The 23721-nt window shown below is 40.8% G+C and overlaps 1 protein-coding gene across 4 annotated transcripts in view; it reads left to right on the forward strand.

The window, feature by feature from the left end:
• dmd (dystrophin) overlaps positions 1 to 23721 on the forward strand; it is a 184835-nt gene that overhangs the window by 148896 nt on the left and 12218 nt on the right. For all 4 annotated transcript variants that reach the window (XM_062445524.1, XM_062445522.1, XM_062445523.1 and 1 more), the window contains 10 exons: positions 2368 to 2429; positions 2668 to 2742; positions 6142 to 6343; positions 7058 to 7143; positions 8506 to 8663; positions 11967 to 12133; positions 14899 to 15010; positions 16810 to 16946; positions 18578 to 18616; positions 19575 to 19640. In XM_062445524.1, coding sequence (XP_062301508.1) covers positions 2368 to 2429; positions 2668 to 2742; positions 6142 to 6343; positions 7058 to 7143; positions 8506 to 8663; positions 11967 to 12133; positions 14899 to 15010; positions 16810 to 16946; positions 18578 to 18616; positions 19575 to 19640 — 1104 coding nt within the window. The remainder of the gene's footprint in view (positions 1 to 2367; positions 2430 to 2667; positions 2743 to 6141; positions 6344 to 7057; positions 7144 to 8505; positions 8664 to 11966; positions 12134 to 14898; positions 15011 to 16809; positions 16947 to 18577; positions 18617 to 19574; positions 19641 to 23721) is intronic.

Here is a 23721-nt window from a genome sequence, read left to right on the forward strand (position 1 = left end):
GTTAGCCTCTGTAGCACCATGCTACTAGCACCACCTATTACAGAAGGATATACAAATGTTACCATAGCACTCTTTGGTGTGGCTGAGTTTTACTGTGTGTGAACTTGTTTGTAATAGTTTAACCAAGATATGTACTGATTAAGTACACCATTAACTGACATGAGTCAAGTGTTTTATATTTTTAAACCTTTATTTAACCAGGATGTCTTTTGAGATACATTATCATTAGATATACATAAATGTTTAATCCAGTTACCATGCAGTAAATGTGTGTGTCAGTTAGTATTACAGCAGAGAGGAAGTGTAGAGAGTTTAAATGCACCCAGCTGCTCATTTATGCCCGAGGGCCCTCGTAGCAGCTTAACCCGGCCCAGTTCATACCGCACGCAGATATAAAGTGAAGACCATTTATTTTTGCCCATTTCTTGAAGGTGTCACCCTCCGAAGTCTTTTTCGCCAGTTTCATTTCCTCTGACAGCCTCAATGTTCCACACGGTCCTTTGAATGCTCCCAACTGTCACCGGCAGTGCTTTATTCCAGCGAGCGCGGCAGGTCACAGGGAAGTTAGATGGGTTAATTGGTGCTGACCTGCGTGTGGACAGGAAACACAATGCAGGAGTGACACAGTACACGCAGGACAGGATTCAGCAGGAATGATGGAATAATGGGAATGTTGAAGGGTTTTAAGATGTTCTACTGCTACGTGAGAAAACACACAGACCGCTCTATGATTGCAGTTGTAAAGGAGTAAATCACACACACCCAGGCTCCCTTTTTTCACCCGATCTGTTTGTCTCCAACACACACAAACAAACAAGCGAGTCTGTTGCGAGCGGCGAGCGGCAGTCACGAGGAGAGAATGTGTGAGGGGAGAATGACACAGCAGCCATCTATCTCTCTTTCTCCCTCTGCCTCTTTCTTTTTTTTTTGCTCCCTTCCTTTCTCCCCTTTATCATGCTGCTGTGATACAGGGAGGATAGAGTTTCTGTTATTCATTTTTATTTTTTTATTTTCTGCGGAGCACCAGTGCCACAGCGGGTTGTTATTTTCTAAGATTACAAGATGGAGGAGAGAAACACACAAACAACAGGATTAATGTCAGTGTCGGATTTCGGGAAAGCTGATCGAATTCATCAGCAACTGAGATTCATTTCATTGGAATCCAAAAGCACTTTTCATCTTGTTTTTTTTTCAGTAAGCAGCTCTTATTCCAAACTGCAGCTGCATATGTCTTCATATTTACCTCACTGGACTATATAGAGGCTTTAATATATCTATAGTGAAGAAACTGAACAGTAACCATTTGAATCGGTTTTGGTAAATGTGTTAATTATGTTAGATTTGCTTCGGTACACTTCTATTTAACCATATTTACAGTTTTAGGTTGTGAATTGTGTTGAATAGTCTTGAAATGGTTTAATTTTACCTCAGTACAAGAAAAGGGACAATATGTTATTTGTGACATTTTTCAAAACATATTCCTTTATTTTCTTCATATTTTCTTACATTTCTCCTGCCCCATCGTATGTGTAACATTGGGTTTTGGACATCTGCTGCTCGTGTTCACCTTTTTTTAACTAAACATTTCCCCCAATATCACAATAACATACAGTGTTCACCGACTGCTAGAGCTTGAAGGAAATGAGAGATTTCCTCTCTATACTGATGTAAACCTACTCTTATTGAAGCAGAGACTTGGCACTTTAATGTAGTATCCATGACTTTCTTTCAAATGGAATGTTCTGAAGCACAGAGCCTGGAGAACAAAACATGTAACCGTACACTCACTGTAGATAACAACAGGATATCAGAACAGAAGTGTGGCCAATCAAAACACAGTATTTCAGTGGAGACTCCTATTGGTTTGTATTATAGTTACACTGTTACAATATGCAGCATTTTCATATGGATTTTTTAAACTTCATTAAAGGTCAGAACATTTTTCATGACTCAATAAGATTTTTTCCACACTTTTGAGGGAAGACTTTTCATATAATCAGATGTTTGTATAAGCTTGAATAAATCTGACATGTCAGTCCACTTTTCTATGATGTGGACTTATTCTCACTTGCCAGTTTATTGGTATGACTAGATCAAACTTTTAGTCTAATACATCAATCATCTCTTCATAAATGTTGTAATGTTCAGATTTAATCTGTTTCAGAGAGGTGTTCTTAGTATTTTGTCCATCCCATTTCTATGAATTAGGGTTGACTGAATATCATCTCAGTGTAGAGACCAACACAGTCAGTTTTCAGTCACTTTGGGCGTTAAGCCGATAAAGTCAGTAGAACAAGTTTAAGCTCCTCACATCGCAAGAGAACTGAATAAAAGATGACCGTCATGTCTCTTTTTGTCCCCTTCCAGCCACCAGACCCAGACAACATGCTGGGACCATCCCAAGATGGCCGAGCTCTACCAGTCTCTGGGTAAGACACACGCACACACACACGCACTAACATCTAATGAAGTCATGGATTACTTGACTGTGAAACAAGCTGCTGCATCACTTGGTTATACATTACAGTGCTGAATGAAGATGAAATGAAGAAATTACCAGGCTGTTAGTTTCGCTTCAGTTAGTCAAAGTAAAATTGTGGATATAAACAGAGACGTGTAGCTGCAGCATTTCCTCCTCCTTCATCTCTGACTCTGTTTCTCTTCCAGCGGACCTGAACAACGTTCGATTCTCAGCCTACAGAACAGCCATGAAGCTCAGACGCCTGCAGAAGGCTCTGTGCTGTAAGTACACCTCTGTGTGTGTGTGTGTGTGTGTATATATACTTTATACGTATATACTGTATCCCTGCTCTGTGTGTCACATAGGGATTTGTCTCCTGGTTCAAGCACAATCCTCTCATCACGAGTGCTCCTCTCATTGTGTTCCAGCCCTCCTACACTCCTCCTTTGTTCTTCATTTTCTTCCATCACTCGCCATCTCTCTCTCTTTTTTTTAAGCTCACCTCATTTGCCGTGTTAGTCTTCTCCATCCATCCCGTCTCCCCTTCACTTCCTCCTTAGTGTATTCTCTTTTTTCTTCTTCTTCTCCTCACTTCTTCCATCTTTGCCTCTGCTCTAACAGTCTGAGCGTGCGTGCGTGCGCGTCCATATGCGTGTTTACTCATCGCTCTCGTCTCTCGCCGGTGGATCTGTAAAGTGTGAGCCGCCTACAAGCTGTTATGTGTGTGATATGTTTTTTTAAGGCGTATAGCTTGACTGCAGCCGCGCAGCACCGAGGCACTATTTATGTTCCAGAGGCTTTCTAAATATACAAACAAACAGGTTTGGTGATTAACCCTGGAGAAGGCAGAGCGCTTGTTTCTTTAACTCTTTGCTCACTTTATTCCCTGCTGGAGACTAAGAGTTCTTTTCTTTCTTTCTTTTTATTGCTCTTTCTTCTCATCTCTGTCTACTACAATATGTGATTATCTTCCTCTTTTTTTCACCTGATTTAAAGTCATTCTTAAATAGTTCATCATTCTCATTATCCCTTTTTTGTAGGAATATGCTTTTTATTTGATCACATATGGGCATTTAAATAAGATATAGAACCTTTACTGTACATGGTTTTTAAACTGCATATGCATGAAAAGAGGGGGGGGGAAATTAAATGCTAAAAAAGGGATAGAGAAGATAAAAAGAGGAACAATTATATTACTGACACACATAGAAATAAAGCTTAAAGCTGCATTAGTCAATGTTTTTATATAAATAATGGATCAAATGATGATGATGAAGGACTATTATATATTATATTCCTTTATTAGTTCCACGGTGGGAACATTTAGAGTGTTACAGCAAATAGAGGGCAAAATGGAAAGAGCATCAATAAAAAGAAAATCAAGAACAATAAATAATATGTGGTACACAAGCAATACAAATAATAGTTTTGATGAAATAGTGAAAATCAAGTTATTATAACATTCCCAAAATATTTATTTTTAGTCCAAAACCAACATAGATGTTTGCTGCTATATTAGCCACTATGAGTCAAGACAGTCCCAGAAGCTGTGACCTTATTGGTTCCACTACACGCTGTGCTTCGTGCAGTTTACAGGACTGTGGTGACTCCAGGCGGCCGTCTCAGTGAATTTAACAGGAGTCAACTCAAAGATTCAATTTAACAAGAGGGACAGACCCAAAACAATTCCGCACTGTGGATTATGAGAAGTCGGAGCGCGGGGAAGTCGACCGTACGGCCTCCAAAGTAGACGACTCGTAAAGTAACAAACAGCAGCAGATCCATTAGTGAGCACACTTTATTGTTGGGACTGTACAGAACTGATAATTAAACTGGATGTTTTGTTCTCTAGTTGAAGCATTTAGCACTGACAGTCAGACATCCTGGATTTAATGTAAAGTTGTAAATAAGAGCTGAGTTATGTTGAAGTCAGTTGGACTGTGAGGGCCACTCCAAAAACCTTCAGCTGGTGTGTCTGGAGGTGTTTCATGGTGGATTCAGAGGTATGTTTAGAAGCTGTCCGCTTTTTTTTTTTTTTCTTTTTTTTTTGCTTCAAAAACATGTAGCTATTTAGTGGAATCCATTCTTTCCTCCACCTGTTTTTCTTGTGCCACTGGCTGCAACACAAGCCCAAAGTATGATAGATCCACCCCCATCTTTAACAGTTGGCAAGGTGTTCTTTTCATGACATTCTGCTCCTTTTGTTCTCCAAACCAAGCTTTGCTTATTGTGGCCAAAGAGTTTATTTGAACTTCATCAGTCTGCAGCACCTGTGTCTAAAATGCGTCAGACCTCTGTAGATGTTCTGTTGTTGCATACTTCTGACGTTGGATGTCACGATAAGGAGGATGAAGGTAGTGTGTTGTTCTAACTTTTACAGTGCCTAAACTTTTGCACACACCACACTGTTTTTCTACCTCCGTGCCTGGCGACAGCTGTGGCCAGATGTTTTATGTTTCATGCTGTCCTTCCGTCCCATTCTCATCAACACAATATCTCAAGAACGCCTTGAGCCATTTTTTCAATTTTGGGACAAATATCCACTTGGACTCAAGGATGAACTGATTAGAATTTGGTGGTCAAAGGGTTACTGCCATTATGTGGCTTGTACGGTAACCACTGGGCCAGCAATGCAGTTCCTTCACTATTATTACTGTCATGCACAATTGTCCAAAAAAAAAAAGAAGTTTCAATCCTGCATTTTTGTAAGCAAACAAAACTCAATGAAACGTCACAAATGGACCCCGAGCTCTCATCAGAGTAATTTCCAGTCACAGGTCTCTAATAAAAACTCTACTGTGTTCAACACCAAACAGCTGACGAACACAGCGGAGCGTTGAGCAGATATGTTTCTCAGCAGAATGAAGGATGATAATGGACTTCAATTCAATTCAAGTGAATAGAAAACATGACTGCAAATGATTATTAATGATACTCAGTGTGTGCTGGGTGTGTAAATAAACAGCTGTTTGCTAACATGTGTAAACTTGATTAGGTCATGTTGTGTGCAGGCTCAAGTGGCAACATAATCAATCAATGCAGCTTTAAGCAGAACCAGAACCTCAAAGTTTACTATAGTGATGCTTGCTTCAATAGCATCATGTTTTTAAGAAATCCTGTTTAAGAGGCGTCCACATAGCTTAGAGGTTACTTGTACATTAGTCATTACTATATTTAATAATGTAGATTGGAAAAGGTGGGGTCTTTTCTTCTGCTACCCTCCACAGTGGATGTTCTTGGATGCAGAAAAGGGAAACAGCTGGTTTGCCAAAAGCACAAGTTGACTTTTTAATTTTGAAAGTGAGTCACAAAATTCACTATCTTGTAGTGGCATGTATGTGTGCCAGTACAGGTATGTAGACATTCTTGAACCTTATCAGCCATGCCAGGATCATTTAAAGACCTCCCCTAACTAGTATCACACCTCTCTCCTTTCTCTCTGTCCTTCAGTGGACCTAATGAATGCTAAAGATGAATAATGTGATACTTTATTGATCCCTGGAGTGAAGTCACCTTCTCACTACTGTCCTTGAGCAGCGTGCAGCTCAGGGACACTTTGAACATTGAAGGTTTCAAACCCAGTCGCTGCAGTTGAAGGACAGTGTCAGCAGAGCCTGCCGCCTCGCACGTGCACGCGTTTAAACAATTCTCTCTTCTTCCCTCTTTGATTGTTTCTGCAGTGGACCTGCTGAGCATGCCGATGGCGTGCGAGGTGTTCGACCAGCACGGCCTGAAGCAGAACGAGCAGCTGCTGGACATCTCTCAGCTGGTCACCTGTCTGACCAGCCTCTACCAGCGGCTGGAGCAGACACACTCCCACCTGGTCAACGTCCCGCTGTGTGTAGACATGTGCCTCAACTGGCTCCTCAACGTCTACGACACGTAGGTGGAGCACACTGTACACACACACACACACACACACACACACAAGTTTTCATTCTTTGATTTATGTGTCAATTAGGTTTTTTTGTGTCCATATGGTTCAGTCAAATTTAAAGGGGTTAAAATGTGAAAATATGTGCTTTTTATCCATTTTTAAGAGAATATATTAGAGGATTATGGTAAAAAATGTCTAAGTGGTATAACCATAAAAACTTTGTACCAAATAATTCAACTTGCTTAAAAACAGTAAATTGTCAATAAAACACCATATCAACTAGTTTGGCATGATCTTACATTATAACTTTTATATTAAATAAAGGTAATGGAATACAATTGTTCTAAATATTACATTTCATCTGGGTAACCATGGAGATCAGGAAACATTTACATTTTTTAAATGAAGTAATTATTAGTATAAGTCCACATAAATACACTGTAGGTGGATAAAATATGTAATATTTATCATTCTTTTGTGGTTACACCATTTGACATTTTCAGGAGCATTCAGTCTTACTTTTGGTAAATAATGGTGCAAATGTCATTTCAAATGACATAAAACCAACAAAAATGCTAAAAGTACATTTTAACAATCCTGATGCTGCTTTTAAAACACTCTTTCAAGATATTTTTGAATTGCTCATCTTACCAACCCTTATGTATCACTGACCCTTATCAGATTGAACATGTTTTTTCATGTGTTTTGTTGGTTGTCAGTGGCCGCACGGGAAAAATCCGGACTCTTTCATTCAAAACTGGAATCATCTCACTCTGCAAGGCTCACCTGGAGGATAAATACAGATGTAAGTTAAACACACTGAAGTGATTTTTAGTCAGAGCTCTTCCCTGTGTCCTCAGCCATTTTTGAAAATCACCAGGCTTTCAAATTCAAGTGGGAAGAAGTGGATGATATTTGAGGGGTTGCCCCGGAATCACATTTGAACATGTTTAACATGTAAATGGGGCAGATGAAAATAGAGGCATGAGAAATATGTTTGTTTTTTTTAATGAATGCTGCTGTGGGTGGCTCGCAAAAGGCCAGCCCACCCACCCCAATGAGCTAACACACACTGACTCAATCATTTTCATGCATATGCATCATTTTTACTGCTGAAACTATTAAATGATGAAGTGATTCGTTGAAAATGAATTGCAAACCGTTTTTATATATTTTACTAAGCAGAAATCCCACATTTTTCCTAGTTTCAGCTTCTCTAATGTGATGCTTCTAATAAATCTCTTTTGAGTTTTAGAATGTAAGTCAAACACAGTGAGTAATTTGAAGATGCTACATTGAGCTCTGAGAAATAACGGAGGGATTATTTGACAGTCTAAGGACTTGCTAATCAAAAGAATGTTCCCACATAAAGAGCAAACAGATTGAAGTAGTAGTCAGAGCACAGTGACCATGATGTGTCCATCTGTGCAGTGGATGCCAGTGATGCGGCAGATTTTACATAGAAAACAATAGACGTGGAGGTTTTTGTTGAAGTGAGTCACCTCCTAGTAGGGAAAGCGCTCACACTGAAAAAATAGCATTACTGCCGCTCTGTTAAACAGCAACACTTTAAGCTACTGTCACTGAAAACTACACCCTCTTTAAACTTCAGTGGCCTTATTTAAACTTGATTTCAAGTGTCTCATATCAGCTAAAATCCAGATGTGATTTCATAAACTTTCCCTTTCATTCAGCTCCATTTATGCCTTCATTTTGTCATCATAGGCACAGACTGGACCCACCCTGTAGAGGCTGTTTCCACTGAACACTGGTTAAAGTAGTTCCAGCTGGGAGGAGTAAAGCTTATGTATGTTTCTTGGATAGACTGATGTATTTATCTTTTCAGCATCACTCTACAATGTGTCTCAAACTTCCTCCCGAGAGGGTTTACGCAGTCAGACCTCAATCTGCCACCGGCGCTTGTTGGATTCATTTGCATTTAGCTTGGAACAGATCACACCTCTAACAAAACAATCTGATCTCCAGGAATCACACAGGTGCTACAGTTTTCATTCAGAAAAGCCAAATTCGCAGGTCTGCTCTATCTCTCGCCTCCCCATCTCTCCTACTTCTATACTGTCTCTCTTCTCCTCCTCATCCATCCTTCTCTTCTACTTCTTCTTCTGTCCTGTCTGATCCCTCTCTCCCTCTCCTCCTCCTCCCCCAGACCTGTTCAGGCAGGTTGCCAGCGCGACGGGTTTCTGCGACCAGCGTCGTCTGGGCCTCCTCCTCCACGACTCCATCCAGATCCCCCGGCAGCTCGGCGAGGTCGCCTCCTTCGGCGGCTCCAACATCGAGCCCTCCGTCCGCAGCTGCTTCCAGTTTGTACGTGACACTCTCTATCTCTCTCTCTCACACACACACACACACCCAAACACTCATTTCTACATGTCTCAGCCTGAGTTAGCAGCCTGATTTGACCTTACACAGTTACACAGCGTGATAATGAATGGACTCTAATAAAAGTAACAGGACTGCAAAATACTGTGATTTCCTGCACGTCTATTTGCACCGCTGCCTAAGGCCCCTCCAGATGAAGGCTACATATTCCTACTGCCACACTCATCATCCAAGTGTTTATTCATGTCAGGCATAATCAGGTTATTTATAGAGAGAAAGTGGATTGTCGGTAAGCTTTGCAGAAAAGGGCAAAACATCGATAAAAGCAAGAAAAATAACAACAGGAGAGGGAACACAGACTCCAGTAAATAGGGTGTGTGTGTGTGTGTGTGTGTGTGTGTGTGTGTGTGTGTGTGTGTGTGTGTGTGTGTGTGTGTGTGTGTGTGTGTGTGTGTGTGTGTGTGTGTGTGTGTGTGTGTGTGTGTGTGTGTGAATTGAAGTGTCAGGCAGGAGAAGTGAGTGACAGACTGCAGGGGATCAAACAAATGATCTCTGACAGCTGCAGAGATGTTGCTGGCATGGTAACATGGACATTTTTGCGGACGGGCCCAGAAAAGAAAAAAAAATCTCCCATACAAATAAAGCAGAATGAAGACAATGTATGAATGCACCTGCAGAAAATGAAAACAGCATGACAGCGCACAACAGCAAGGAAACTAAAGTCACCAGTTCTCCAAAAACAGCATTTCCTTCATGTTTCTATGTGTCGGAGCAGACAGTAAACGCAGCATACATATCTTTTTATTTCCTCAGAGGATCTCAGTGATTGCAGTGTGACTGGATTATCTCTGATCTCTGAGAGATGATCCACTATTTTTCATGTTTCATGTCCTTACTTTGGACATAGGATTGAGCTCTGTTTCTGAAATGTATTATGAAGTCATTGTTCTGTGTCACACAACGGTAATATTGTGGAAATCAACCCTTCACTAAACTCCTCCCTCATCCAATCAAAGCTTTGGGACCACAACAATGCACAGGTGGTCTGAACAGGTTTCAATGATATAACAGTCGGTGCTTATTGTATTCATAATAGTAATACTAAGGATAACTAGCTTTACACTGCAATGTTCTTTCTTTATTTCCGTGTCTTGAATCAGCCAGGGAGGATGCTGGGAAATGCCATTTCAGCCTCAGTCTTAGCAGCAGGGCTGTGTGATAGGACAGTAGATATGATGGGATGATAGAAAAACCTCATTTGTTTTGTTGTGTTGTAAATCACACTCTTTACAGCTTTATTTTTCATCATTTAGAGTCTGTTCATCTTCTGTGTGGATTACATTAATACGTTACTCTTCTCTGCTTTTTACTCCAGAAGCTTTTATTGCACTTCCAGTAACATAACAAGTGTATTATTTGTCAGCTCACACTGGCTGAGCCGAGCCCTCAGAGTGTGCGTGTGCTCTGCGGCGCACACTGGAGCAGAAGAGAGAAAGTAGAACCGGTCCCGTTTAGCACAGTATCCTGTGTGGAGTCATCAAGTGCATGTTTCAGTCAGCTGAAGGCTGCTCTTTCAGCCACAACAACACACAATTTACTGGGAAGCTACAGCTGATCAAATCAAAATTGATGGCCACCAAATGCTCATGAGCTGCCTTTGCTGACCTCCGCAGACAAAGAAGTCACTGTTTAAAAAAATGAGTGCATTTCAAACAGTAAACGTGGCCTCGTTATCATTGTAAGCTGCCTGTGTGCAGTGTGAGGAATGAAAGCTCAGAGACGACTCAGTTATCGAGCACCACAGTGTGATTTGTGGAGATAATCGTGGCTCCAGACGCCGTTTCTCATCTCCTGCCCACTTGGTCTGTTTGTGATGTTACTGAAGACATTTTCCACAAACACACTGATTGACAGAGCCACTAATTCAAGCCCTGATGCTGTGTGAGAGCTGTCAGCATCAAGTTTCTGTCAGCTTTTTGAGGCTGTAATAGCTGTAATATGTCAAACCTTTTCAATGATAATAGAAGGAATAAAAAAAAGTTGAAATATTAGCTTTTAATTACAGCGATGTGGTTTAAACAAACGCTCCTTTTTAGATTCTGATGATTTGAGTACATGAACACACACACACACACTCACACATGCACACACACCAGGTGGACTATCTAATCTCTTCTAGCCCTAAAATTGGAGACAGTTTAGTTTCATTCCAGCTGCTTCCTCTGAGGAGTCAGGGAGCATGTGGGCGAGACAGTAAGAAAAAAAAGAGCGAGAGATAAGGGGGGTGGGGCGTCAATTCCATGAAAACTCCGAGACCCTGGAGTTCCCAGAGTCCCTGCTGATGGGAAAATGATGCACAAAGTTAGATTATTTTTGTTTCTTGTCTGTTCAGCTCTTCCATTTTTAGAATAATACAGACAGGACTAAAGATAAATCTAAACACGGTCTAAAAAAGGTTAGTGATATTTTAGTCATGTTATAAATTCCACAAAAGGACAAAAACAAAGAGAGAGTGTGTCTGTGGATCTAAGCTCTAAGCCCATTGGCTCCTATATTAATATGTAAAAGCAGCAACATATCATTTCATGTTTTAAAAGGTCCAGTAATTCTCCTTAAACATTACTAGTTTGGGAACTATTTTCAGTGGCGGATTAATCCACATTTATCACATGATCTAGTTAGTATTTGTGATAACAGGACGGTGTGTGTGATGAGTCAAACTAAACTACAGTGTGTGTTCATGGTGATGAAGGAACATGTCATTGATGTCTTTTTAATGGGTTTTGGACAACAATGGAGCTCTACAGCACAGAGGAATAAAATATGCATCAGACGCACATTACCTGTAAGTGAAAGTTCATAGTTGGATTGACTCTGATGATGAGTTTGGTTGATAATAAAGCAAACACAGAATATGAGCAGCCTTTATGTAAGGATGGCAGGTGCAGCGGTGAAAGTCAAAGTCAAAGTAAGACGAGGCAGTTGTTAACTACATCAATAACCTAACATCCAAGGTCATTTTTACCGCTTCAACAACCCAAAAAAACATCAAAACACATCAAATATTAAGCAGAGTTCTTTTCTCTCAATGTGAAACATCTTTTTAAGTGTTGATTCTCACAGAAAGACACAATAAGAAAAACACACTTCTTCAAACAAAGAGAGGAATCCAGCTCATCACCAGCTGATAAGATTGAAAAGTTTCTGATGATGACTTCTTTTTGTCATATTGAAAGCAACTTTGACTTTTGTGTTTTTAAACCGTGCTTTCTGTAACTGTTTTCTCAGGCTAACAACAAACCTGAGCTGGAAGCCGCCATGTTTTTGGACTGGATGCGTCTGGAGCCTCAGTCCATGGTGTGGTTACCCGTCCTGCATCGTGTGGCCGCCGCAGAGACCGCCAAACACCAGGCCAAGTGTAACATCTGTAAAGAGTGTCCCATCATAGGCTTCAGGTCAGGAGACTCAAACTGTTATATCATAATAATATGATTTCTAAATAAGTAATAAGACCTTAAAATCAATTCTGTGGCTTACTTGCAACTAGTGTAGAGATTTAAGAATGTTTGGTTTTGGTCAGAAATCTTGTGGATGAATTTTGAAGAAGTGCCTGATGGTGTTTTTAGGAAGTCATGTCACACATCTATTTTGCTGGAAATAATAACATGAATCATTTTTTTCCCCAATCGTGTTTTATCATAAGCTCCCTGACTTTGTTATTTGCTTTTATGTGACAAAAACACAGTTCAGAGTCAATGAAAGCATCTGTAAATATCTTAGTGCATTTGCATTCAGCTCTCTTTTCCTTCACTTTCCACTTTCATCATGCCTTCGGGGTGCTTTTTTGTTTATAATACTATTAATTTTTAACACTTTAAAGTTGAAGAGTTCCACACACAATCTACCTTCTCAGCAGCTCATCTGAATACCTAAAAAAAAAAAAAATGAGCAGAATTGGGAGCATTTTGCTGTAGAGCATTATATTATTCATCTCTTACATAAAGGGCAGTAAAACACTTTCATTTTCAATTTGGTGTGATGCAGCACAGAACCTTTAAGTCTGTGGAGTCAGTATGAATGAACCTGCTTTAACTGCACTGACATCATTTGTATAATACTGTAGTCTATAGCATGTATCAGCTGCTTTTCTTTTTAATAACCTCACCATTGTCTAATTCCTAATAACTGAGAGCAAAGACATTCCCTTCCGATTAGTGAGACAATACATTTTTGTTCATATTTAAAGCAGTGAGCATTCTTGCATCCCCTGTAGTGTTTTTCTTATTTAAAGAAGCACAAGCAGGATTTTTCATATTTATCTTTATGTGTCGTGCACGCGCGCACAGGAACAAAAGCGAGACGGCTCTCCGGCTGCACGGAGCTATTCTCTTTATCATGACACCCAGCGAAGTGGTTTCTACACCAGGCCTCAGCATCTGTTCAAAGAAGCATGGGATTAGTTTCATATGTCTTGCTTTCTCTTGTTTTCTGCTCATATAAGGCCTCATGCAAGAAGCACTCATATGAAAAGATCTGTTCTTAAGCGACGCGTACAAGAGATTTTAAGAGAATCTGTTACATTTATTCATGTCGCAAATCCTCGGGTGACCTTTTGTCCCGGGCTGGAACAGTTATCTCATATAGCTGACTATGATGACAGTGAGAAACTTTCATCGATGGGCGATTTAAAGCTTTTGAGACCAAAGACACACTAAATTCCGAAATGTATCATAGGAATATGACCCAAAGAAATGCTGCAAAACACACTTGTGAGCTCGTATTATTTTACAGCTACGCCAGATAAAAGTATTCCCTGTACAAAACGTTCTCCGTCCCTCAAGGTCACTTTCTTACAAAACCAATCTCGATAATAGTGGCAATCCCTTCACTTTTCATCTAACACCAACTCTAGCATGCTAACTCACTAAACTGAGATGGTGAGCATGGTAAACACCAACATGTAGTCAGGTCAGCATGCTGATGTGCTTAAACACTTCCTCACAGAGCAGCGTGTTCAGACCCATCTCACACAGTGTGACACGCCATCACAGAGTGAAGCCCCATGAGCCACGCTTCTTTATCAATGTGTTTTTTTTTTTAGCATGTAACTTCACATAAAATCATCCCCTCTGTATTTCTGTCCCTGGCAGCTGTTTTTCTCATGTTACCATTACTGACACTGCTGATCCCCAACAGGAAGTGGTGAAGCTGTGCAGTATGAAATTCATCTTTTTTTATTCTTTGGAAGCATTTGTATGAATGAAACTTGCCTACAACTGAAGCCAAATGGCAGCTTTATATAGCAGTTTATGGTTGTTGATTATGCTAATTATCACATTCCATGAATGGGCTCCTCCCTTAAAATGAACCCAGACTATCGAGAGACTTGTAGGCCTCATTAGATAAACACTGGCATCAACTATATTCATGTGATATAAAAACACTCACCTAAGCCTTTTCTATTTGAACCTGAGTGCAACATTGACGAGGAGAACAGAACAACACAGAAGACATGAATGTAATTTTAAATCAAAATGAACACACATTCAAGACGGTTAAAAAGATAAAAAAATGTGCTTGTTCATTACTCACAAGCTCATAAAGCTTTATCTGGATGTTGTTATTCCAATAAAAACCCATGGTGATCAATGAGTTTGTTCTCTGTCACCACAGTGGAGCTCAGCCTGTATAAAAGCATGTGGAACTATTTGTCAGCTTAATGTAATTCAGCAGCAGCAGTAAAACAGCCGACTTGTACATATGAATGATTGATGATATGATTAGAATGATAGAAGTGCAGTGGTCCTATTTGCTGCCTCTGCCCTTAAATAGCAGTGAAGCCCAGGAGGGCTGTTTTTGAAACTAAAGGTTGGGACCTGTAAAGGGAGGTGTGTCTGCTCTATTGTTGGTGGGCCCCTGCATGACAAGAGTGGTGATACATTTTAATGAAGAGTCCCGGGGCCAGAGAATAAATTTCTCATTTAGGTAGTGGGCTGAAAGAATTTTAACTACTCTACTTTGGGGAAAACAGAGCTGTAAATTTTGCTCCTTTATTGATTCTCACCCTTTCTTTTATATTTGTCCGTCTTCCTTTTTTCCCTTTCTTCTCTTTCTTCCGCTCTACCCTGACGTTTGTTTACTCTCTTTCCTCATCAATCTTCCTCTCTTCCTCCTTTGCTTTCTTGACCTCCCTCCTCCGTTCTCTCGTTCTCCTCCGCAGATATCGGAGTCTGAAACATTTCAACTATGACATTTGCCAAAGCTGCTTCTTCTCCGGTCGCGTCGCCAAGGGACACAAGATGCAGTACCCCATGGTGGAGTACTGCACTCCGGTATGAATATATATTCCTACTCTGCTGCGTGCAAATGAAATGTAAATTTAAAACAGTGACCAAAAACAATGTGAGTGTAAGGTGGCAGACTTGCTTCCCCTGGTTTACGATATGAAAATCATTCTCACACTCACATCTGCCAAAACCATACCTCAATAAATCACATGTTTTTTCTTATCATATCTTTGCTCCTACACCTTCAATAAGCCTTTGTTTAATCAGCAGTGCTCTTTGTATAATGAACATCCTCCAGTTATTAATGCTAATAACCCTGTTTACCAACTGAGATTCATATATACAACAAACATGAGTGGAATTATAATACACCTTACATTCTTTAGTCAGTAAACAATGTAATATGTATTATGATTTCATTCACATAGTTTCACAGAATCTCAAGGTGACATTTTTAAATGTCTTGTTAGATGTTAGTTTGCTATCACATGAAAGAGAAAAGTATATATTTTTTATCCCCCCCCTTGACACAATAAAAAGGTTTAAGCTCATTTTTTGCCATAAAGAAACAGTGGACCGTTATCATCAGTATTCACAGTGTGGGTTAAAGTTGCTTTAATCAATACTGTTATATAGAAGGAGATGTTTGACAGGTTGGAAAATGCACTTATTTGCTTTCTTGCAGAGAGTAGGAAAAAAAGATCAATACCACTGCACACAATTTGAAGCTACAACCACCATGATTAGTTTAGCTTAGCTTAGCTTAGCTTCGCACAAAGACTTGAAGCATGGGGAAACAGCTAGCTTGGGTCTGTCAAACAGAAATGTAATGTTTGAGGTTCCATGAGGAGTTAAATGCTGTAACCACATTTAAAGGTAACGGTTGATTGTTTCTTTCACCTTTGAACAGAACCAGGCTAGTATAGCTGTTTCCCTGTATTTGCAGTTTTGGTGCTAAGCTAAGCTAATTAGCTGCTAGCTCTAGCTTCATATTTTAGTGTAGAGACATGAAAAGTATATCAATATTCTTATATAACTCTTAGCAAGAAAGTAAATGTGTGTATTACCAAAATTACAAAAACTGTTTTAGCACCTCCTTTTTTTCAAACTGCAGTGTTTTGGTTCATTCTCGCAAGTATTATCAACCCGACTGTTTTCAATGAAAAAGCTGTGATAAACTCCACTGTACACTATGTTATGTGACATTTTCTCAGAAGTTAATAGAGTCAAAACCTGAGCTAAAATAGTAGACTTGCATTCACTATGTAAATTGAATGACAATGTTGCTCTGTGTTTGCTAGGTGTGTTAATATCATAGCATCTGTTTGCTAACACGTTTCCACTTCACTGCAACATGAAATGTGAATGATGTTCTTACAGCTTGTTCTGCTGCCCCCAAGTGGTTATCCACTACTGATGCTTGTTGAAACTCCTGGAATATGAAAGCACCTCGGTGTCTTTTAATGGTGTTTCTCAACAGTGAACCTTACTTCAGTGCAAATCCAGCCGCTGTCCTCTGCTGCAGCAGTAGTCTAGTGGAAACGGAGGGTTAACAGTGATGTCTTCAGCTCAGGCCTGAGGCTGAAATGAAGACACTGAAGCTCTGGCAGAGAGTCATAAATCTGTTTCCTCTTTCTTGTAACTGTAATGGCACACTCAGGCCTGACAATGAGGCCATTAACTTCACTCACTGGACGTGTGAATAAAGTCAAAAGGACTTGAAATAAATGAGCAGCGTTTTCTAAAAGGTGTGTGTGTGTGTGTGTATATGTGTGTGTGTGTGTGCCCCACTCCCACTGCAGTTAACAAAGCCACTTTTGTGCCCTGTTTCTCTCTCTCTCCAGACTACATCAGGAGAGGACGTCAGGGACTTTGCCAAGGTGCTGAAAAACAAGTTCAGGACCAAGCGCTACTTCGCCAAACATCCACGCATGGGCTACCTGCCTGTCCAGACCATTCTGGAGGGAGACAACATGGAAACGTGAGTCTCTCTCTCTCTCTCTCTCACATCTATTGTGACTGATGCCTCATATTGTTGAAAGGTGTCAAGAACTGAAAAGAAATCACTGAATTTTTAAAAACTAGAATTTCTAAATAGAAATAAAGCCTGACTGATACTGGATCTGACCAGTTTGCTCTGTTATGTACTTAACATCACATTTTACAGTTAAATAAACCACTGGGTCTCATGTAATAACTGGAGAAACCACATAGCCAATCACAGTGGAGCATGACCGCAATAGCTCAACAAACACAGAGAGAGCTTCTCCAAGAAACCCTGATCTTTTATAGATGTAGCATCACTCCAAACTATTCTACAGTACATCAGTGATCACATTAAATCTTCATCGGTGTGATACAGCTGTATTTGCACTGTAATGCATTTCAAAGTAAAGTAAAAAATTGAAGTTCCTTTTCCAACATTTCTTTCATAAACAGACTGAAGTGTTCTAACCAGGCTTGTGTGTGTGCGTGCGTACGCGCGCGCGCTTTCTAGCAGCCTGGTGTAATTTGCATGTGATTTAATCAGAGTGAACACAGTAACAGTCATGCATAATGACATCTCTGTCACAAATACATATCTGCCCTGCTGCCTTCACATGCTGCAGGGATTTAATGAGGCTTTTCATACAGTACAGTATGAAACAGCTGCGACAATAGATACAATAAGATGTTAAATGCTATTTTAAAATAGTGATTTAAATGCATCTTCTGGATGGAGAGTGTTTCATTAAAAATAGTTTATTAAAGCATTATGTCTTTCTAAGTCTTTAGTTTGCTATAAATCACCACATTGGCAGCAGGGTGACGTGGTTCTGTCACATGTTCTCAGCACAACATCTAAGACCCAATTTCCATCAAAATAACAGTTTTTATGCCTCCTCTCACTTCAAGCAAACCTCACAGAAAAAATTCAGGTTGCTATAAATCACCTCAAACATACAGTATATTTACTATTTCTATACTGTGCTTTCTTTTTAATTATGGCTGATACCTGCAATAAGCCAAAGTCAGTATCAGCTTTTTATGATTATTGGAATCCAATTATCCGTAACAGCACTGTTGGCTAAAGGTACATAGAGCAGTCAGCAACCAAATCAATAATAATGCATGTATTGGCACCTAAAGAAGAATGATGAATGTCTCACTGTTACTCAAGGCCACATGTTCATTACTTTACAGCACATATGGACGTATGACATGCTGTGCTGTAAGAAACTTATTGTCAAATAATCAATGTTCTACAGTTTGAGACTCTTATTGTGTGCAAGTGATGAATGAAAGGCTTATATAAGTGTTTAAACATGTACACACACTGTATGGTTTTTATACATGTACACACACACACACACACACAGCCTTTATATTGTTTTTGTGTGTTGTGTGACTGATCTATACTGCTGATGTGTGTGTGTAAGCCCGTGCTGTACCTGTGCACAATAACTCATATGTGACCACGCTGTATCGTTCGTGTCAATCTGCTCTCAGACTACCCCCCCGCCCCTCCCTCGCTCCCCTCGCTGCTTTCCATGCTACTGCTCCCATCATGCCTTGCTGTGCAGTGTCCTCCCCACTTCCTGTGTCATCATCTCACGTTTTTTTGTCTTGCAGTCCTGTCACTCTGATCAACTTCTGGCCCGTAGACCATGCGTGAGTACCTGGTTTGCACACACACATGAACACACACGCACACACACACACACACACACACACACACACACACACACACACACACACACACACACACACGCAGTCTCTCAGTCTCATTCTCAAATATTCTCTCTTTTTTCTGTTCTCTCATGATTTTCTTCTCTAATAAATCTCTCACACACACACACACACACTCACCTCCACTCATTTCACACTCATTGTGTACAGTGTCATGTTGTGTGTGGTGGTGGTGGGTTTATCATCTCACAGTTTCTTGCTGCTGCTTGACCTCACGTCATCCTGCAGATGTGTGATTCACCATGAGTCCCTGCTGTGATATTAAACATGCTGGTAGCCATATACAATATTAACATCATTATTAAAGGGCAGGCTGATGATTTTTCAAAAGTCCTAAAGCACATATGAACACTGTTTCTTATATTTGGATCCTGACACTTTCCTGCATTCATCAGTTCATCCTGAAAACTCTTGTGTTTGAGCTCTGAACAGATAAAAGACAGCGTCAAGGTGCCCTCTTAAAGGGAAGTTTTCAGCGTTTAAAAGAGTCAAATCCTAATTTCTCAAGGACTAAAACACCGCAGGAGAAGTTGCCGGGATCCTCAGAGACTCGTGGTTAATGATGTCAAAACACTGATCTCTCCCTCAGCAGATGAGGTGTGAGATCTCAGATCCGACACGTCTTTTTGAAGCGAAGGCAAATGTATTCCGAGCCGGGAGTGCAGGATACAAGCGGAGGGAGCTTATTTACAGAGCATCTCACACTCCCCGCCACACATCTGCGCCTCGTACTGTCGCTCCCCACGTGGCTCTCCTGCGGATTCATGCGGCTTGTGCGTGTGAGTGCGCGTGTGTGGATTAATGAGTCCCCTCCCGCTTGGATTCACGAGCTCTCTTCTCTCTCTTGTCTCTCTCTCTTGTCTCTCTTTCTCTCTCACAGGCCCGGATCGTCCCCTCAGCTCTCACATGACGACACGCACACCCGGATCGAGCACTACGCCAACCGGTAACACACCATCTGCATTCAGCGGCGGGCTCCTCGCAGCATTAGGCTCACAGCGTTTTGTGAACAGGACATGGGAACGTAACCCCCCCCCCCCAATGTGCTCTACTTTTCTGCATTTCCCCCACTGCTGTCCTCGGCCCTGCGAGCAGCGCAGATAATGGCTCCTCCAGAGAGCTCTCCCAGACACCAGAAACATTTTTGATTGATGTGATTTGGGAATAATGAATTTGGAGAAAAATGTTAAAGCGCAGCACACTTCCTGCATCGGGATGTGTGTCTTTCCCCTCCCGCTGCGTTCACACAGCCGCTAACTCACAGGGGATCAGCTGGCCTCATTCTTTACTGATGCAGTTCCGGGGGAAACTTTCGGTCAACATTGCCATTCTCAAAAGTTGAGCACAATAATCATTAAAAAGCTTTAAATCACCAATTAAAAGTGCTGTTACCTTGAACAAGTCAAATCATTCTCCTCACACCATGGTGATAAATTCAAAGCAGATTGAAGCTCAAATCAATCAGCAGCTTTTAAATGATTTGTTTTTCCTCTCCTGTTCACAACCCAGTGAGTCTATTTTAATCATCTGAGTAATCGTATTAAATGCTAACAATGAAGATGTGAAGCTACCTTTCAGGCACATGTCATATCCAGTCAGTGTCTGCTTGTCTAGTTGCTTTAATATGTCAGATATATTCTACGCAATACTGATGATTGAGTTAAAGGTACAGGAAACATCAAACAAAGTGTATTCTGATATGTCTCATGCCAGGCTGGTATGGACGCTACGATTAGATGCAAATAAAATCAAGAGGGTCGCCATAATGACCTCAAAGCCCCACGCAACAACAAATCCACATGTCTGAGGTTGCCATGGCGACACACAAACATGGCACACAGTGTAACATTTGAGCCAGATGAGCCTTAATGACCAAGAACAGAACACTGATGGAACACGGGGCATCTGTTTCACCATGTGTGTGATTGAGACAGACAGAGAAAGAGAGAGGCGTTCATGTGCAGTTGTAAAAGTAACACACATGTGAGTAACTCAAAAAATCTTCACGTATTCCATTAGGAAAAGACTCACCTGTACACACACACAGAGCTGATGAAGCGCCTCCTGAAATAAATAGTTTATTACTGAAGTTAGTTTTATATCCAGTTCTGCTGAAGTTGACGCCTCACACACAAACATCCTTTTTCTTTGTCATTTGGTGAAACATGTGCTAAAGGTACACGCTTCCAATCTGAAGCGCCAGATGGTTTGTTCCACAGAAGCATGTGAGAAGTCGTCCTTGGAAACTGTTTGGAAAAAAGGGCAGGCACTTTGAAAAAATACTTGGCAGGTGATTGGATGAGCCATCTGTCTATCACTGTTACCTTTAAACTATAAGAACAACAAACCATATGATGTAGCAGGAGAGTGATGAAGAGGAAACACAACAACAACACAGTGTAGCTGCCTAGTTATATAAATACTATCTACTTCTGATACAGCTGATACTATAGTAGCATCTACACCAACTTCTATAAGAGCCACCATTAGTGTTTTTCACTTCTGGCTGTGGTCACACCTAAACCACCAAACCTCTTCATAGGATGCTGATTGGTCCAAATCTCCACAAGTGTGAATCCATCTGCCACACAATATAAACATGTTTCACCCATTATAGCCAACACTTGACAGGAAGTCAGGTAGTCTCATATGTACTGAAGTTAACATGCACTCTTGAAGAATGTAGCTACACTGTGATTTAAATAAATTGATGTTTCTGACAGAGCCATACAGACAGGCCTTGCTGTAAAAAGAATTTATGCCTATTTGACCATAACTTGATGATTTAGTGTTTCCTGTACCTTTAACAGCAAAAGCAACTCACTCTATATGACTATTCCAGCTGTTTATGGCTGTATATGTCAGTGCTTTGAAAGACGTTGATGCACGATTGTTGATTATTTAGAGATGGAGGATGGGATACCTTGACAACTGTTTTTTTATTAGTGACATCTTCTTTTTCTATGAATAAGTAACAGACATCAGTGCAGGGAGTTCACATGGAAGAGAAGCAGTACTTTAGTTCACTTAGAGCCAGCAGCAGTATGTGTTTAAATGCTGAATGTGCTGAAACTAATTTACCAGTCCAGTCAGGTTCTAATGAAGATGAAGAATGGAGTAAGGCTAAAGTAAAATGTCAAGATATCCCTTTGCATACTGTAGAAAGTGAATTTGTATACATGATAAAGTGATGCATTGAGTTTTTGGTGAATAAGCGTTCTGCAGTGAGAGGTCCAGTCCATGCATATGCTAATGCATCTGAGGCGTCAGCATGCGCGCCCCAAAGCCTCGTCAATGCTGGACTCAGGAGAGAAAAGCTGTCAATATTGTTGTGGTGCCACACTGAGCCAATCAGAGCTTATTCACCAAAAACATCCCAGCGTTCCTTCAGTTTGCAGTGATCCCAGAAAAAAAAAACCCCACCGCTGAGGGACAAGAAGCAGTCAAATCAATCAAACAACCAGTCAATCAAGCAGTCGATCAATCAGTCATTTAATCAGTCAGGTCGGGCACTGTTGGCATTCCACAGCGGAGGTCCGTGTGAGGTCTGAGCCACAGGCTGAGTGTTTGATCCCTGGCAGAGTGTTTGACACCACTCGCTGTTGCCTCGAGCTCACACGCGCACACATCGACACACACCGAACACACACACACACACAGACGGACGCACATGCTGAGTCACACTCCCCGCCGCAGGCCCCCGTTCTCTCAGCCAGCCCCTGTCGCGTCTAGATGCGGGCGGATTCCAGATACTATCCGGCAGATTAAAAGGAAGGTGGTAGGGCGAAGGAGTAACATAATTAAGCCTCGGGTGAGCTGACGGCTTCCAGGATGGTGAGGTTATCTCTTGTTTCTGTAGAGCGCAGCAGCTTATGAGTACAAACACACCGGCCCGAGCAGACGCTGCTTAAATACACGCTGCCAAGCTCAAGAGGCTGATAAAGCCCCAAAATCTCAATACTTTGTTGGCAGACACTCTTACCATCAGGAAACTGATCTAGTGATGAAAGCAACATTCTCTCATAGATCTGATAGAGAAACAGAATACAGGACTCCTCTTAATGGCTCAACACTGGTTTCTTTAACATCTAAAAGACTCTCCCTGTCATTTAGGGATTAGACTAATTAAACAACAACCTTTTTTTTTGACATACCTATCAAAGATTATAATTACCGTCAACACTTGCCATGGGAACTAGAAGAATAAGTCTTTATTTATACACTTGGCAGTACTCTCTGTGAGTTGTCCTCACTCTATTAGGACACAAAAGTAGGACATTAGAGCATCTTTAGCTTCTGTACTGTGACATATCTCTCAGTGAAATGGAATATTTGAGCAGTGTACAGTTACAAGAGGGATTTAAATCAAATCCTTTGCATTTGGTTGAACTGCTATGAAGTGGGCAGGGTTTAGAGTTTTAAGGTTTAGAGCGATATGGAGCTACAGAGGGCTACTGGCTCCACACACACACACACCACCTCAGCTGTTATTAGATCAGGAGGAGGACGAGGGAGAGATGAATGAATTAGACCTCAGCCACATTGTCTTAGAAATAAATAAAAAAGTAACACATCTCTTCCTATCTCTCTCCATATTGCTCTGTTAGCTACTACCACCCACAAACAATGAAGTATGGTTTCATATGACTGTTGTGACTTGCTGCTCTCCCAAAGTCACATTTAATTGGATGATTTGCAACCGACAGATTTTGATGTAAGAATACTCTGTTATTGTTGTTTTTTTTACATATAAAAAAAAAGTTAAATGAACAATTAACACGTGAACACATGATTAAAAGATTAATTCCATAGAGCCTTTAATTTAAGCTTTAAGGTATATTTCCCAAAATTTCCAATAATTCTGTTAGAATATTTTAAGAAACCATTTTTTGTCCATTAAAAGCTCTTCTTTATTAATGCAGCCTTCCTGTTTGTGGCATGCATCGTCATTATATTGCAGACAGCAGTGTTTGTGAGCAGCACAGCAGACATTTAGCCAGCGCCGGCTCTAAATCAGCTACATAGGC

This window comes from Scomber scombrus, chromosome 24 (assembly GCF_963691925.1).
Source record: "Scomber scombrus chromosome 24, fScoSco1.1, whole genome shotgun sequence".
Classification (NCBI taxonomy): Eukaryota; Metazoa; Chordata; class Actinopteri; order Scombriformes; family Scombridae; genus Scomber; species Scomber scombrus.